This window comes from Macrobrachium rosenbergii, chromosome 12 (assembly GCF_040412425.1).
Source record: "Macrobrachium rosenbergii isolate ZJJX-2024 chromosome 12, ASM4041242v1, whole genome shotgun sequence".
NCBI classification, from domain to species: domain Eukaryota; kingdom Metazoa; phylum Arthropoda; class Malacostraca; order Decapoda; family Palaemonidae; genus Macrobrachium; species Macrobrachium rosenbergii.
This window is the reverse complement of record NC_089752.1, coordinates 85315663-85335037: the sequence shown is the minus strand read 5'-3', so window position 1 is coordinate 85335037 and position 19375 is coordinate 85315663. Positions and strand designations below refer to the sequence as shown.

General features: G+C 38.3%; 1 protein-coding gene across 1 annotated transcript in view; it reads right to left on the bottom strand.

Moving 5' to 3' along the window:
- LOC136843748 (uncharacterized) overlaps nucleotides 1-18510 on the bottom strand; it is an 87899-nt gene extending 69389 nt beyond the window's left edge. Inside the window, exon 1 of the mRNA XM_067112405.1 lies at nucleotides 18251-18510. Coding sequence (XP_066968506.1) covers nucleotides 18251-18273 — 23 coding nt within the window. The 5' untranslated portion in view covers nucleotides 18274-18510. The remainder of the gene's footprint in view (nucleotides 1-18250) is intronic.
- Nucleotides 18511-19375: the final 865 nt, after the last annotated feature.

Here is a 19375-nt window from a genome sequence, read left to right as displayed (position 1 = left end):
AGTAAGTATGGTGTTAGTTCAGTTTCTGTATATTCTATTCATGTTTAAAGCATGTCAATGTGACTTATAGATGTTTTACATGATATGTTAGTTCGACAGTGGTCTTGTTAAACTAAGATATACTTTTTTCCAGGTTGAGGTGACCGAGATTATGTATTGTTAATCCTGTGGATGAGTGTGTGAAAGCCAGAGCTTTCGAGAGCTGGAGGCAAAGGCAATCATACAGTACACGTACAGTAAGTACTGTACAATAGCAGTCCATGTTTGGCAAAGCAGATGTCAAGAGCAGAGGAGCGAGCCGAGATAAGAGCGAGGGAAGGCAAGTCTCGAGTCTCCAGCCATCTCACTCGGAGTAAAGAAAAGAGCTTTCATTTCCATACAAACATTTTGGCGTTTGCTTCAAGAGGGGAGCCGTTCAAAGGACAACCCCTGGCTATCACTACTATGTACGGTTGGCCTGAAGTCAGAGTTATCCCCCAAAGAATATGATGTTACTCAAGTGTTGTAAATACATTTTATACTTTTATATAGACTTCGTGCTTCAATCACACCAAACATGATCGCATCCAGCTCTTGAAAGTTCTGGCTTACACATATATACATAAATACAGCCAAAGATGGTAGACATTACAGAATCTCAGTCAAGTTGACTGGAAGTAGCTCAGAAAAACAGATAATGAAAAACTTAAAAGAAATCCATATTGATATGCTTTTAAAAACGAATAAAATATGCCAAATTTTATTAATATCTTACTAAACAAATATGCAATCATCTCTACAAAATTAATGTAATTGACTAAAGTTCTAGATTTCATATGTTCTCGAAACTGCAACACAGATACGGTTCTGGGAGAACTATGTGAAAGAAGAAGTCTCCGTCAGATAATTCATACTGTGACTCAGATTAACCTTGCTCCTTTCTGTTCCGGTAACCTCTATAGTTTCTGTCCCTAAAGTCTGTGGGCTTCGTGCATCCAAGGGGACTGGCAAAACTCCAGTCCAGGATCTTATCCCAGCTTTATCCGTTGGGGATTTCTTGATGAAATGAAATGGCACTTGGCTCAATTTTCTTTCATTAAAGCATTCACCAATTCAAGTCCTCCTAGCTGAGGGAAGAAAATTCTCATCTTTGACATTACCATCTCATTGCATGTACTTCATTTATTGAGAAAGTATTTAGACAGCACTCAATTCTCACCTTTTCAAACAGTACGAAGCAAATCTTCTTCCGCGTCACCAAAAAGGCTCATAAACGGCAAGGTCACCTAGAAACCTTCTGTTTTACCTTACAAATGTTTGATTACCTTCTCTTCTGAACATTGGAGAAGAATCCTGCGTTTTTTCCTCTTGCTGTGTCTTAGCTACTGATCAAGTCTGGCAAAATGCATTGTCAACAAAACCTCCATCTCATGGTTTCATCTGATATATGTGTAACATTTCATCTGTGCGCTGTTCTCTCATCTGCGCTTTTCGCTAGTTACTCACTTCGGCTATCCTGCATTTCCTGATCATTCCGTCCTTCACTCTTGTACATTAAAATATCATGTTGTTGTACTGAATCTAGTACTGTTATATCTTCGTCCTTCACTCCTGATTTTGGAACTTTTTAAATTTAAGAATTTCAAACACACAAGCTTATCCAAGTCTCTGTTTCTTCTACAGTCACAGACAAAATTACAACATACCTGTGTTTTGTTTGGAAGTTAAGTTTCCCTCCCTCACCCCCCCCAAAAAAAATACATGTTTTCTCTAACCTTGATCATCATTCTTGAAAATGTTACTTCACATCGTTAGTGCTTTTCCTTTTGCCTTCCTTTCAGCATCAGTTTATCTGAGCTAATCAATTTAATCAGTGACCTGACCTTACTTCTTTCATTTCAACTTCTGCAGTAACCAGCTAGCCTCCCTGTCTCTTTCAGCCACTAATCTACTAGCCTAAAAGAGGGAGTCATTCTTCTGTCATATATACTAGTAGCTCACAGTCCCAGCAACTTCCCATATTCATTATTACAACTCTTAAAAGCTATGCTACAACCCTAGGAGGAAAAGCAAAATGCTGCAAGGCCAGGGGATCCAGTACTGGGAAACCTGCTCATTACAACAAAGGAAATTGAAAAGCAAAGCATATACTGTGAAACTGAAATAACTGAAAACGAATAATATAAATAACAATAAATAGGATCTATAATCAATTCAAAGAAGTAAGACGAAGCAAATGTACTAAGAAATGAGACTCAGGTCAGCCTGCTCAACACAAAAGCATTTGCACCAAGTTTATAACTGAAGATCCAACAACTCAACCACAAGATTTAAAAGATCATTTCACAATGTGGGCACAACGATAATAAAACTTCCAGAAAACTGGTAATGAGTCTCACTGAAGAAAAGGCAAGACTTGGAATTTACTGCATATCTATATAGTTCATTGTGGTGAATGGTTCTCTGGGAAGCTCTAAATGCAAAGGAACATCATCAGAATTATGAAATACTAATTGAACAGCAGTGGCAAAGATAACAATCACAATTAGAGATAAGGGATTCAATAGACCTCTAGTTTTTGTCCATCAAGTCAAGATGCGAGTCAGCTGCTGAAGATCAAGCAGGGGAGTAATATTCAAAGCACAGAATAATAAAAGAGCGAATCGTTAGGCTACCTCAAGACAAGAGTCTCCAAAAATTTTGAAAGACTTTCTCACATACCAATTTTTTTGCAGCTGATAAAGAGATATCATGGATACGAGTATGTTTCTCCACAGTGAATTAGCAGTCAAGAATGACACCTAGAATTTTATCATTTGCTTGTCAATGAAAAGACCTGGAGGTGGGGAGATGCTCCATGCGGCAATTTTAGCTAAATCCATGTTAAGAAAAAAGTAAGTATAGCTTAGTTTTACCAGACCACTGAGCTGATTAACAGCTCTCCTAGGGCTCAAGGATTACACTTATTTTACGTGGCTAAGAACCAACTGGCAACGGGACCTGGTGGAATCGAACCACATTATAGCTGAATTTCTATCACCAGAAATAAATTCCTCTAACTCTTCATCAGCCGGCGGCGGGAATCGAACTTTCGAATGACGGTCTGAAGCTCAACCAACTCGGCCAACAAAGGGCTTTCCATGTTAAGAGACTCAACATTCACATATTGTACATATTCAATATAAAAAGCAATGGGCTCAGAACACTACCGCAGGAGAACACCAAGGATTGCATTCCTGTAGTCACTTTATGCCCATCAGCAACTAAGCTTTGCCATATACAGGTTCAAAATTCAGTTAAAATACAGAGATGTTGTAAACTATCTGTCTAAGTTTGAAAACCAACTTGTGAAAAGTCATTATCTCCGTAGTGCTTAGTCACGTAACTACTCCTGTCTTATTAGTACTATACCGACGGAAATCCACTTGAGGGGTCGGCTGATTGCACCATACCCAAATAGCATTGTTATATATATTTCATATAATTACCTGGTGATCTTAATGAAAGCATACTTAATTACCAAAATTTGTCTTTCTCTCTCTCTCTCTCTCTCTCTCTCTCTCTCTCTCTCTCTCTCTCTCTCACACACACACACACACACATATATATACAGTATATATATATATATATATATATATATATATATATATATATATATATATATATATATATATATATACTCTTATGTGTGTGTGTGTGTGTCAATACCAAGTTGAGAGACTATGAAAAAAATTAGTTCATAAATCCAAAATTACGGAGGATTGTTACCAAAGTGAACATCTTGAAATGGGTTTTAGGAATACTTTATTTAACGCAGAACATTTTTACCTATTTTTCTTACCTCAAAGCAAATTGGAACAAACCACGCTAAATATCAAAAGATTCCACTTCGAACGTGGAATCGGTCAAAATGACTTGTGAAACTTTATGACTAGGCATTTAAACGGAACAGCCATTGTGGGGTCTGGGTGAGCCCCATTCCAGATCAGTTCGCCCCTGTCCTCAATAGCTGACGATGTCCCACCTTCTCAGGTTCTTGTGATCTTGAACATTTCGTTTTTAATGTTTTTTTTTTTTCGTGACAAACCTAACACCTATCCTATTTTCCTATTATCCTCCTTTTTTCACTTTGCAAGAGATAACGGAACTGGAGAACACTCGCGATTATATTGACTCGACGGTAGAGCTTGGTGCTTCGAGTATGTTGTTGCCAAGTTGTTGCTTGTCCTTCAAGAAATAGAGCTGTCAGTAATGACTCCCATTAATATAACTTGGGCCTTACAGTGTTATACAACACTTCACAAAAGAATAAAACTTTATCCGAAAGCTTACGAAATCATAGATCAAATCAACAATATGGCATCTCTCTGCTGAATGCATGAATTGCATGCCACTCGGCACTCGCGAAGTCTCATTCAAAAATTCCTAATATTTTATTGGACTGCGATGCAAAAGGTTAATTTTCTTATGATTGTTTGACTTATTTAATTTATAAGCATGTAAACATAAGAGAAAAAAACATATTATTTACATAATTTGTGGTAGATTTCATACAGCATAAATAAATAAAGAGGGTTTCAATATTTGGTCCTTCAAAAACTCGTACATTTTTGGGGAAAAGTATGAGATAAATGTTGACGTATTTCGAGCACTGACAACACTTATTCACAACAGGTGTCTCAGTTTTCCATTACCAGGTATACAAACAATAAGAGAAGTGCAATGCTGTATTAAATGTATATAAATTACCAAGGCATAAAAAGGATCAATAAACAGTATAGGGCTACATTTTTTACGCTTTCACTATAGTTTTTACATGCTTTTATTTAACTTGACTTCTGCATCTGTTTGGGTCAAAACTCATAACTCAATTTTCGACCTGTTCCCTTCGTCCGATGGACTTGAAATTTTGCATGGTTACTCAATCCTGGTGACAATACAACCTTACTTGATCAGCAGGTCAGCAATGACCTCTAGTGACCCTACAGTGACCTCTCCCAGTATCCCAGGATTTGTATGAAAATCTTCGGAATTTTCATACCTTCTTTGACTCTATGGATTTTTCAAACCTTCTTTGGCTCGACAGGATATCACGTTCAATTTCGTTAGCTACAATCATAAATTGGTTACAATTTCTGTCAAAACTAAAAAGTATAAAATAAAAAGAAATTTTAAATGCTTTTATTAAAATGCACTAAAAAGTGAGACACACCAGGATTTTCTTACAACTAATCATCTCTACAGAAAAAAAACCATGGGCCTTAAACATGGAGGGAAATGCTACAAGTAATAAAAATATATATTTCTTTTCTTGTAACATTTCCTTCCATATTTGGCACCCACACTTTTATTTTTTTAGACATGATTAATTGTGAGAAAATCCTGGTGTGTCTCAAAATATTATTTTTTTAGTTTTTAGTGCATTTTAATAAAAGCATTTTAAATTTTTTTTATTCATAATGTAGTTGACAAATGTGAGCATTTTGATTCATAACTCATATCTACATATTCTTATGATCAGTTTTTGTCCTGATGATAAAGAACACCAAATGAGAAGAAAGTTCCTTATCAGTTATTATTGTCTATTGTGGCATTAGTAAAAGCCTTGGTTGTTAATGTCACTAAACCTTATTGGTTTAGTCTGTGCACCTCTGAAAAGAGCCACAGCAATTACTGAATTGCAGACATAACCACAACAGGCCAACCAAAGAAATGAAACACTGTTTCAAGTCCTATCTGTGCTTGGAAAACACCCCAAGCCAGGAAGCTACTACCAAGAAAATCAACTGTAGATGACCGCCAACCACACAGCCTTTAGAAAATGTTAAATATTGCATGCTTATTCTAATATTTTATTTAGTGTGATTTGTTCCATTTCGATATGGGCTACTTTTACTGCTAATATCTCTCTAAATGGCAGCATGCCTTCATCCACAGAAAGATTTTGTTTCAGTATATATAGATTTACATAAGCTGCAATATTTCATTACTTATCTGTGGTGCATCACAATATTTAGATCGGAAGTAAATGAGAGACTATTTTCCTGAAGAGGACCGTTGTGCAAACGGTCGAAAACTCTGTTTTACCGTTTTTTGAAATTTGGAAAAATAGAGTCTCTCATTGACATTATTGTGGCTTTTGACTCATTGTTTCATTACTTGTCACGCAAAAATTATTGTCTGTGCTGCTTGTAGCACGTTGAGTCTGTAAGTATGTTTTTGTTTGAAACAGCTGAAATTCATAATCAGGAAACACCTTGCTTTCATTCAGATTATCAAGTAATTACTTGAAATATGATGCCCTATTCAGACATGTTTCATTCAACCAATCATCATCAAGTTGCCCACCACTGTACGATAAGTGCATTTTTGCCAAAAACAAAAATGTAGTACGATGTTAAGCTGTGGAAATCTTCTGAGTCTTTCATTTTTATTTTTTTTTTTATGTCTATTTATCTCTTCAGTGTCGTACTTTACACCTCTTCATTATTCCTCTTACCTTCTGGCCTAAGCTGGATCTAGAAAAGGAGTTCACTGCCACACTGATTTTTCCATTAGAATCCCAAAGCTCAGAAAATGGACCCACGACGTTCCATGGTATATTCAGCACATATTCAGTATTCAAACATAGATTCCAGTCATGCGTTCACGTCTTGAAATCTATGACCGTTTCACTGAAGAACAAGATAATGGACGGATCAAGGACGCAGAACTGCCATGTGTGTTTAATATTGCCACTTCACCATGTGTGGTGGTTTCAATAACACAAGCCCCTTGGGGTTTTTTCCAACTATTTTTGCGAAAAAAAAAATCCTTCAGTATCTGATGGGAGTGATGAATTAAAATTCACTCTTTAGAGACATACTTGGTCAGGAGACAACATTAAGTGGATAGAATGCTGCGTACTCAGCGTAGTGAATTACCTGGGCATAAATATTTTGAATGGAGCTAAAATTGTCCCAGGAACAACTGCATGAACCAAAGAACGAAGAGCATTATATAGCAAGGTGTTTCCTGATTATGCATTTCAGCGGTTTCAAACAAACTCATACTTACACTAGACTCAACTTGCTAGAAACAGCACAGACAATCATTTTAGCGTGACAAGTAATGAAATATTGCAGCCTATGTCAAAATCTATATATACTGAAATAAAATTTCTCTCTGGATGAAGGCATGCTGCCATTTAGGGGGATATTGGCAGTAATTGCCCGTATCGAAATGATTTGCAGGCATGCACTGCAGCCTTATACTGCTTCCAGTGTGCTCAAGTGACTGGCTTGAGCAATTACATCGCTCTTTATCCAGCTCTCTTCGTGGTACTGTTAGGCTGGGTGTGTTGTGCTTTGCCTAGTGCTCACCTTCCTGTGTCTTGCTTAAAACGTATGATGATCTCATACCACTAATTTAGTCAAGGAACTCTAACACCGGTTTCATTAGAAAAATGTTAAATGCAACCGCTGGTGTTTCTTGATTAAAAGAGTGACATTTTTAATTTGCACTTTTAATGCCATTTGATCTTTGTCACTGACGTTCACCGATATTCACCACCATCACAACAGCTGCCTTTATACTTACTGTACATACCACTTACTGAACCACTTTTAGAAGAAATACAAACTTGAAAGAAAAATTTGCTGTAATACGGAAAAGACTTGGCGTGAAACTACAATTTGTACACACACAAAATGAAGTTTTGAGTTTTTGCATCATAAAACAATTATAACCATACTTGATGTTTCTATACTGCTAATAAAACAATTATCACCATACTTGATTTCTATACTGCTAATAAAACAATTATCACCATACTTGATGTTTCTATACTGCTAATAAAACAATTATCACCATACTTGATGTCTCTATACTGCTAATAAAACAATTATAACCATACTTGATGTTTCTATACTGCTAATAAAGCAATTATCACCATACTTGATGTTAATATACTGCTAATAAAATGGGCCGATGGCACCTGAGAGGGTTTTGAGAGGCAAGAAAGATTGGTAGGTAGACAGCCTGAAGCACACAACTGTACCCTTGTTACGTGGCATCACTGGATGTGGCATGGGCCCCCTTTGTTACATCATATTCCTCTCTTGATAGAGTTGCTCTTTTTTATGCATTTTTTTGGTAAAAGCGAAATCCTGACGTCACTGAAGGTCCTGACCCTCTAAAGTGGAGAAGATTTATAACAATTACTTATAACATAAGATGTATCCTAATTAAAAAAAAAATAAACCGAATGTAAGAATATAGCTAAAAACTGATAATAAAATCAAATTAAATATCAGATAAACTGACATTATTAAAGAATGATGTGCGCAGTGGTGTCGCTATGGGTGCCCAGGTGGAGCCAGCAACCCCCCATCAGATGCTTGGGCACCCACTGGCCAGCCCAACATTGTAATTCCCTTTGTAGTTAAACTTTAACCCTTTGGTGATCAAAAGCAGGTATTCTCGCCCTAGCAATCATGTCCTACGACGGGCGAAAGCGACTTAAACGCATCTTTAAAAAACACCACACTACATTGGTGTTGTAGAATAAACCTGAGAACCCTTCTATCAACACTGATTATCGGCTTTTGCTGCCACCACACGGAAATAAGAAGAACTACAAGCATGTTTTTTCTGCATATGTAAACAAACTAATGATGCCTTTGCAAGTTCGCTATAGTTTTCTTCTTACTTCCATTATCGTTAAGTTTATTACTGACTTATCATATTTATTGTGTAATAGCTTCAAAATGAGGATAGAACTACAGAACAGCTCCGTATGGCATTTGGAAATTGGCTTTTTCATAGTATTTTGGTTATTTTTTGGTGGTCTACTGTAATTAACCTCAGAACTGATATGTTATTGTGTGCTGGCCATCCTGGAATGCTATCGCTCATGCACAGTGTTATTGGGGAACTTTTGGTAAAAAGTGGAGTTTCCTTCACCTGGTGGTTTTGGGGTGGAGCCGCCCAGCTAAGTAACATGGCCTACTAGGTTAGGGTATGTTAGGTTAGCATAGTTCCTTTTATAATAGGTTTCCTTAGCAAAATCTCTTCTTGAACATGACTCCCTAATGACTTCCACATGCATGGAGCCATTCCATAACAACAACATGACAGTCCAGTCTTTCTCCCAATGATTTCCCCCACCCAAAACCCTGCGTTCCCAAACGATCCCTGTCGCAATCCAAGAATCATTCCAGGTTCTTTCAACACCAGCAATTGAAATATGGGAAACGAATATAAAAAGAAACTCTCACAACCTTATTTACATAGAAAACGAAATGTTGTTTTCCCTTTGCTCTAATTCAAAGAAACACTAAACAAAATAAATCTAAGCAGTTATAAAATAGGGGAAAAGGTTGCAAGGTAGAGCCGTCTTAATACTTACATGGTGAGTTGGTGAGTTATCCTTCGTGGATGGGGTTTTAGCTGAGGAGATGATGCTGGCACCATGACCTTGGGCTTGAAGACGTCACAGAAGGGTGGCTGGAAACTCAGCTGGGATGTTGCTGGTACAATGACCACAGGCTCGTAGACATCACAAAAGGGATGTCTTCAGGATGAGGCAGCAAATGCTGTTTCTCAAAGAATCTAGAGACTGTGCAAATGGAGGGCAGGAAGGGCTGGTGACTTGTCCTTGCTACAGGCAGGAAAGGCTAACTACTTCACCTTGTCACAGGTAGGAAGGGCTTTGTGACTTCTCCTCCACACAAGCAGGTAGGGCTGACTACTTTTCTTCGTCACTGATATATAGGGCTCGCTGCTTCACCTCATCTCGAACATGGAGGGCTTACGGACTTCTCATCACAAGCAGGAGGGCTGGCTGCTTCCCTTCGTTTCAGGCAGAACAAGATTTTTATGCTAGAAGAAGGAGTCATCTGAAGGGGACACTCGCGTCGGAACCTTGCTTGTCCAACCTGATTGCCCTCTCTGTCTCTGTCTGTCTATATCTCTGTCTTGGGAAGTCTCTTCTGAAAGCTTATACATGTATACCACTGTATGGGTGGAGCTAATGACAACAGACAATTGTCATTCCCATTTAAGGAGTTTTTTTCATTTTCTGCACAGTGATTGGTTTGTAAGGAAGGTAATGAGTGGCATATTGGGTGGGTGTTGTTTAGTTTATTGGTGGTTCCTTACTGAATGAATGTACAGAGTCTTCAAAGTTGTTATTGGCTGGTGGGAGCCGTAAACTAGTTTCTACACACAGACAGGACAAAACAGACATTATGTTTCAGACATCTGTGCTTGTGGACAGGCAAACAGATGGTGATTGTGAGAGACATAATAAACATGCAATGATAAAACATATATCAACAGAAAGGCCAGGAAATTCCACATATGGACATTTGCATGAGATTCGAGACAGATTAATGAATACAATGCAGTAGCATAATATATGTGAAATGGCAAGATGTTTGGTGTCTTCACAAACAGAAACATGCATACAGTTTGACACAGAAGATTCGGTGGAACATTATGAGTACATGATCAACATGCTTGCATGGCAATGCAAGTAGTGGTGATTATACATGAATCAAGACAACAATGGTTAGAAAGAAATAGACCGGAATATTTATGGTAGAAGTTGCGTTCCTTCGAGCGATGGCCGCTGACGTGCGGGAGGGGACAGAGAGAGAGCGGGATGCTTTGTCGTCTTGTTTTGTCCGATGGATGACACACACATGCGCCCGTAAGACCGCATTGTATGCGATCCCTTACAGATTCCTTAATAACTGCCCCTTTCCAGTCACACCATAGAAGCTTCCAGAAAAATTTTTCTGATGCAGTGTGGATCTAATATTGCGCCATGTTACAAAGGCCTGCCGTAAGATACCATGTGGTGTCATTTCCACAAGAAAGGGCTTTCATCGAATCACTAATTGTTCATGAGGTGCTGACAACAGTAACTGACTGGTGAGAAAACACAGGAAGCAGTCATGTCTTGGAAAAGATATTTCTTTTTCAATATATTTCAGCATTATTGCATCTACCCATGACAGTCCCCAACCATGCTGGACAGAGATATGAGGTTAATAATAACTGACTGACACTAAACACCACCACCTCCTTCATCAGCAACACTAAAAGTATAGGAAAAATCAATTTCCAGTTTAATAGTCAGTGTGGAGCTGTTCTATAGTTTTACCATATTGAGTAAAATATAAGAAATGAATGAGCCTAGGTCAGGTTATTGTTATACATGTTAGGCTTAGGTTAGGTTAAAGTATAGTACTGGGGCACTGTTTTGCTGGAAAGTTTAGGTAACATTAGTCTTGAAAGTAAGATTCATGATTTCACATAATTTCATAATCTTCTATTTGATTCTGGTATTTTAATTTCCCACTCTAATAGCGATTCAGTGAAGTTTCCTGAATAGATTTCCTCTAATGTTTATTAACCTGAATTTTTTTTTTATCTCTGCTTGCAGGCTAGGCTACTGATGTTTAAGGGGTAGAGTAAAGGTGGTGGTTCTCCAGTTTCTACTTTTATTTGTAGGCCTACCTGATATAATATAAATAATCATGCCTAAGCAAAAAAAATCATGCATAAACACAGAGTAGCAATATTTGGGGTGGCTGATGTTAAAAGCTCATTCTGATACTGGCAGTCTTTTGTTCAAACAGGAATGTCCCTTCGCCGTGTTCAGTACTGGGGTCAGACTTATGTGATGGGCCTCTTTCTAAACATCATCAAACAGACACCTGAATCAGGTGATTTGGTCAGATTGAAAATGATGACATATTTTGGGAGGTTGAGACGAGTGTTATACATTTTTCTACCCCAGGACATATTCCCCCCCACCCCGACATTTTTCCCTCTCGACATTTTCCCCTCTGTATACAATAGGGTCAAATACAGAAGAAAAGTGTCATTGATACTAGTTTGTTTTTTCCATTAAGGATTAAAATATTCAATACATTCTAGTTACAACAGGCTACAACATTCAGGTAGTCTATCCTGATGCACCTACAGACACCGCTAGCCTAGGCTACTTGTAGCCTACATAAGAAACATCAGCTAGGCTACTCCCTACCTACATTAGAATGGATGCTACTTTTTTAACGCTCATTTTTCTAACATTTCTGCTTCGCGCCTTATCCACATTTTGAAAGATTCCTGGCAAGCTTGTATGTTCTGGCAGGTCGGTAATGTTGCACTGTGCGCGCTAGCCACCAGGGTTACAGAAAATGAGCAATGTGAGGAAGGTAATAACAGAAAACAAGGTTATATAGCTCTATCGACAAGCTGCATACTAGGCTCTGTTCAACTGTTTACTCCGATCTTAGGGGTTAAACATACGTTCGGACATGATTGGCCTAGGCTATGTCTTACATATATGCAAACAAACCCCCAGAACATTGTGGGCTGTTCTTAGCCATGTCGTGTGCAGGATGTACACTGTGATAATGAGACTATGAACAGAACTGATAGAACTAGCATCCCAACCACTTAAACTATCACTAGGGTAATTGAATAACTTGCTGTATACTAAGGGGGAAAATGTCCTGATGAGAAAATGTCCAGGGGGGAAAATGTCCGGAGGGGAATATGTCAGGGGGAAAATGTCTGGGGGAATATGTCCAGGGTGGAATATGACCGGGCCCTGGTTGAGACACCTACTGCAGATAGTGAACAAGGTGAAGATTTTGAAGGATCACAAGTGTTTTGTGTTACTGATGATATGCACTATTCTGATATATTTACATTACAAGGATATTATACTGTAGTTGAAGATTAAAACTTGATAATAGAAATTAGGTAAGTGTTGAATACAAGGTTGTGAGGAAATTTACATTACAGTATTTGATACATTTGCATAAGGTAAGTGTTGAAAATTAATAGAAAATTGAGCTCTATAATTTCAAATACAGGTTGACTGATTACTAATACTATTGTTTTCCTTCATTCACATGGATATATACATTTGAGAATAGTATCTTTCACTAACTACAGAACTGATACATTAGTTTTGTGTAATTTTCTTTGGGCCCCCAAAAATATCTTGGCCCCACCTGGGACCCCAACTGATGGAATACCAGCTACACCACTGGATGTGCAGCAAGTGGAATGGCACTAAATATTGATAAGATAATTACTACATAAGTAATAAGCTTATTCTCTACTTTATACCATAAGCACATCTTTCTGACGCTAGTTTAACTTGAAGAAAAATCCAGCCAGGAATTGGAAGGATTTATTGTCATTCTTCATCAGTCACATGCTCATTGCAATTCAATTCCAGAACAGATGCATCTCTCCCGGCCCAAGTGTAGGCCTACCAGGGCTGAACTCCATTTCTATTTTTGGTTTACTCATCATTTTCAAATTCACATGTAATATTTTCCGTGGTTTTCAAACAAGGGTGTCACCCTTTTAACATCTGAATGTGTCGAGCTCAGTCTCCGAAACTGTTAAAATCACTTATGGCCAAAGTCCGGAGGAAAATGAGAATAATAATACCCATAACGAGGTCGAGGTTTCTCGGTGCATGTCGGTGGCTCTGAGATGGTTCTTTGTCGTTTCTCGTAACTTCAAGGAGTTCCCAGGTAATTCTGGCGGCAGTGAGAGACTTCAGCGTGTTTTTACCATTTCAGGGATGTTCTGATGATTTTTACTGTCTACTCTCTAAGAGACAATTTGGTTATTGTAAACGATTCTAGTAAATTTGAGAAGCAATTGATGATTTTAATGGACTTGATTTGTGAGAATTCGCTCTAAAGCCAAGCAAGCACTGTGGCATTTTAGCCATTCAATGCTTAAGAAAAGAGGCAGTTGAAGTGGTTGGACGAAAGGACTGAAGAAAGGAAGCGGAATGGAGGTAAAGTAAAAGGCAAAATTGTGGGTGCAGCTAAGGGCCGAAGGGACACTGCAAAAAACCTTTAGTAATGTCTACAGTGCACCTCATGAGGTGCGCTGACGGCTTTATCCCCATGCTTGGGAGATTTTAATGGACATGTTCGTGATGGGGAGCCTTCCAAAGATTTCGAAAATTATTTCAGTGATTTTATCTTTACTGATAAAGTTCCGGTGGCTTTTCTGTGATTCTGAAATATTTTGTGACATTCTTTGCATTCTATTATTGCTAGAGGCACTTCACTGTTTCTGGGATATATTGAAAGATTTTGAGGGACACTTTTGTGATTTTGGGGACATTTCCTTAAGTTCAAGGAACTGGTTATGTCGAGAGAAATGTGATTTATAGCGGTAATTCGGGCACTGAGAGAAGCCTTTTTCAGACCTTGAAACATTTTGATGTTCGAGAGTATTTAAGGGCAACTCAGATGACATCTGGCGATTTCAATGGAAATTTTAGTGTCGTATTAACCTCTGACTTTCAGGGGCACTTCTATGGTAATTCAAAGAGACTTGGGCCATTTATGGATAAATGTTGACGCTTCCAATGGAATTTCAGTGATTTAGTGTATCTCTTGTGATGACTACGGACATTTTGTTGATTTCAAGGGACGTTTTAATATCAGGAGATAATTTTCTTTACGTGGCGCATTTCATTGATTTCTCGAGACATTTTTATGATTTTGAGCGATAATTTTGTCTTTATGTGGCGCATTTCATTGATTTCTCGAGACATTTTTGTGATTTTGAGCGATAATTTTGTCTTTATGAGGCGCATTTCATTGATTTCTCGAGACATTTTTGTGGTTTTGAGCGATATTTCTCAAAGTCATTTTTGAGAAACTTATCGGTGATCGCCGAGCATCATTTTGGTTATTGGTTGATTTCAGCAAACATTTTGGCGATTCCGATGGGCACCTTTGGGTGTCCACGGAATATTCAATACTAGAGACTTGTATTCGATCATCTTAAGAGGAATTTTCATGATTCTGAGAGAGTCTGGTGACTTAAAATGATATCTGCATGTTGCGTCTCAAAGATCTGGGCATTCAAGTGATTTTAAGAGGCATTTGTACCATTGTTGTGGTCAGTCTAACGACCACAAAACTCTAATTCCGGGGATTTGTGGAGCTTTAAAGGTATTTCTCTGATTTCAAGGGATATTTTTGCGACTACCAAAAGACCCTCGATGGTTTCACGAAGCATCTTGGCAATTTCGGGGCCATTCGGCTCATTCATGTGGATTTCAGTCATTTCCATAATCACGTCTAGAAAGTTTTGTAGTTCTTAATGGTAATCTCATGGTTACACGAGGCATTTGAGTGACTCCTCGAATGTTTTAGATATTCCGAGAACGCTTTTCAGTAATTCAGATTCGCATTTCATCATTTGATGCACCTGCTTCTCAAGCACGCTTGCTATTTCACCAATATCATCACTCCCATCATACCTGTAGCCTACACTACACTTATCACCTCTCCATTACTTCTTACACTGCATAGGCTTTGCAAAATTAGTCATCTCAACAATTTATAGTTTTTTTTTCATATTTTACCTAAATCTCTCTCTCTCTCTCTCTCTCTCTCTCTCTCTCTCTCTCTCTCTCTCTCTCTCTCTCTCTCTCTCTCTCTCTCTATTTTGCTGCAAATAGCCACATCAGTAGCTAAAAAGAAGTCCTAAAACTTTGTTCAAGGAATCTCAAGTCCTAAGAAATTTTTTTTCTGAAGTTTGCACGAAACAAGCAACGATACTAGAAACACGCCAAGAAACGAAGTTATTGTATGTCAGCACTACCTAAGACTAAGAAGCAATACAACGCAAGCATGTGTAATATTATTGTCCTCAAATTCGTATTTTCCTGCGAAGACACCAGTACCGTTATGTGGCCTCGTGCCAGAGTGGGATCTTGCCACTTGATCGAGCCACAGGAGCAGCAGTCTTAGAAGTAACTGAGTGAACATCCACTCAACATTTAGCTGTCGCTATTACAGACGAAGTTGGCCTCGTTCCAGGGCGACTGCTGCTCCTGCTGTTCAACTTCAAGCCGAGTTATCAGGTGCCCCTAGTCTATCGGGTAAAAAGGCTACATTGTACACCTCTCTTTTATTACCCCTCCAACACCCGCCAACCTTTTCAGATTCCACAAAGAACTGGGAGAACTAGCGCAGTATTTTGTCATCACCTCATTGGTAATGTCAGAGTTGCGATCTGCTTTGATCTAACGCAGCGTGGCAGCATAGCCTATGGCAGCGATGGCATTTTTCAGAAGTGCTCAGAGAATTGCGGCTACAGACAACGAAGATGAAATAAAAAGGATGCATTCAGAGGAGACTTGATATTTCGTCAGCGAGTGATCCAGATGCCCCGAAGGCAGTGGAAAGACCAATCTCGCACTGATCTTTCGTGGCCACATCGTTATCAGTGTTAAAATTTTCGTCAATCCGTGTAGATGGGCCCCAGCAATGAAAGGGGTCTCTCAAGCTAAATTCGGTGCTACCTATCATCATCATCATCATCATCATCATCATCTCCATCATCTTTCCAGTCATGACATTCTTTGCAGAACTGATTTGAGTTTTTCGTGATTCATCTTTAATAAAAACGGCGTAAAATTAATATCAGACACAATTACATTTCAACTCATGTCGCTCCAACGACGAATCGTGCATATGGCAATGCCAACTTCCACACAGGTAGACATAATTTTTCTCAGCTGAGTAACGATAAACTATGCTTGAACTCGCCGTGGAGCAAACCAAGTTCTACTTGTTTGCAAATAATAATAATTTGATTTTTAATATGAACAATTTCAAACTACATTTCTGGATTAGTACTGTACATCAGCCTTCCCCACCTCCACCCCTACCCCCACCCCCCCCCTCCCATATGATATGATAGAAAATGTTAACCAGCCCTTTGAGGACAATTCTTGGGAGACATTCTTGGGCTCGGTAGTTGTCGACTTAGGCAGTCTGCCAAATAAGAGAGGTCCGGTTTCCCCGGGCCCGCAACCCTCCCAGTAGCTAATAAGAATTTCCGGCCTGACCCGACACTCACTTAGACCAAAGACATCATTTTAAATGACAAAGACAAAGCGCTCCTAACAAATGAAGAAACGGCCTACTTTTGCAAACGAATCAACCACTGATCAGTTATCTATATCACAAAAGAGTAGCCCATAACCTGATGATTACAACCTTCTGGAAAATAAGTATAGGGAATATATATATATATATATATATATATATATATATATATATATATATATATATATATATATATATATATATATATATATATTATATTAGTTATGGATAATCTTTTGTGTGATGTCGATAACTGATCAATGGTTAATTCATTTGTACATATACTGTATATACATTACATATGTATATATGTATGTATATATACATATGCATACATATATATATATATATATATATATATATATATATATATATATATATATATATATATATATATATATAAACATGGGCATGTTCCTGTTCCATTTTCCACCAAGTTGACCTTAGCTCAAAAGATTCTTTTCCTGGAGTCCTTCCTTTTCAACTTAGGAGAGCATTTGTCTGTGTAAGCAGAAACGATGTCATATCAGTCCTCTCAGGTGAATTTCTGTGCTTCCAATTTTTTCTAAGACTGCTAAACAGAGACAGCGCAATGTCCCCTGTGTGTAATTTAGAATTTGGATTTTTTGCTCTTGACAGGCAGAGGGCTGTTAGAAGCAAATGAGCAAACAGGTATCCATGGTTCCATTTTAGATCTCACAAGATGTATCCACAACAACACCGAATTTTAATATTAATAATTACATTGTTGTCCTTGACGTGTTAAAACTGATGCTTTGGCATAGCCTTCATAACAATGGTACACGGACATGTGCTTCATCTTTATCGGAGTTTCAAAGTGACCACAGAAAAGGTTTTGTCGCATGTACTCTATGTGCGCCTACATCTATCGCGTCTCAAGTGAATCTGTTTCAGTTTTGGGGCAATATTACCAATGCCATAGTAACAGGTGTCTTCTACTAAAGAAATGCTGAATCAAGGATGAATACTTTGTGTTCTAAAAGCTTTTTGGTCGATGAAAGTCCACAATTATGTAACATGAGTTTGTAATGAAAACCTGAGCCCACGTAATTTCAAAATAAAAATCAAATGGAGCTTTTGTCCTATGTCTGTTAGTGTACTTACTAAGCTTAAAACATGTACGCGAATGTTCTTATTACTACGACTAATTACAGATAATCACCAAAAACCTTTACAGGAGTTGGTAAAAGAAATCTCTCCGAGATAAAAATGCGACGTGATAATGTTACTGGAGACGTGTAACTACAAAGACTACCTTCATCACAACCAGTTTCAAATCGCAAACGTGGCGCCAGTAGGCTACTTACAGAAATAAAGTGAGGAGTCCCATGGTGACGGAAATCCTCCGAGGTCTAACAACCTCCGACAAACACAGAGAACGTTGTCACTCCAAACCTATGCGGTCTTGAACTTCAGCAGCACTAACAAATTTAGACTTGCGTTCGCTGTCCTATGACCGCGAGTAACCCAACTGTGAGAGTGGGAATGTGTGCGTATGTATGTGTGCGTGTGTAGTTTGTACGACAAGAGTTCCTGGCCTGGATTGGTCTTGGTCTTGGATGAGTCTTTCCCGTTGGATCGAGGGTTGGCCCCAGAGCCAGTCGGACCAGAGTTGCCAGATAGGGATCTTCGAAACTGCCAGAAATTCCAGTTGTTGAAAGTAGAATTTCTCTTTGTATTATTGGGATACCATAATGAATTATCATTTTTAAGACAGCATTATTCTTGATTACTATATTGAATAAGTTCTCGGGTTTTGCGTATTTTGGCTGCAATCCAAACTTTATACTAATTTCCCTAACAGGTTAATGAATGTCAATTTCTCAAATGGCTCATTTCACAGAAAGTCTATTTTACTTATGCAATAGACAAAATCATTTTCATAATTTATGGAAATATGACTAAATGACTGGAAAATTTAGCAAGAAAGTACATCCATTTCAACCGTCCATTCCAAAGTATGAAAATAAATGTAACGTTGGTAAACTGGTTTCATACGGTTCAATGGAAGTTTTGAGTTCCCTGTCTAAACAGATGCGAATGCCAAAACTGACCAACTTGCAAAGACCTAAATTGCGTAACAAACGAAGGCTCAATGATTCTGGCAACGCTGAATTATTACTGTCACGCCTACCTCCCTCCCTCCCTCCCTGCCCCGTCCGAGATAACGGCGTCGGCCAATCAAGCCTTCTTCCTCCTTTCTACTTTCACTCCAGCATCCTAATTTCTCCAAAACCTTACAGTACTACGAGTCGTTATCTTAAAACGATGTTATCACTACATCTGTCCTTGTCTGATCTTACAACCTTGCATTTAGATTTCGTTTATTATTATTATTATTATTATTATTATTATTATTATTATTATTATTATTATTATTATCAGCATCACCGCTAATGGAAATCGTAGTTTGTCGAGGAACTGCATTGCAC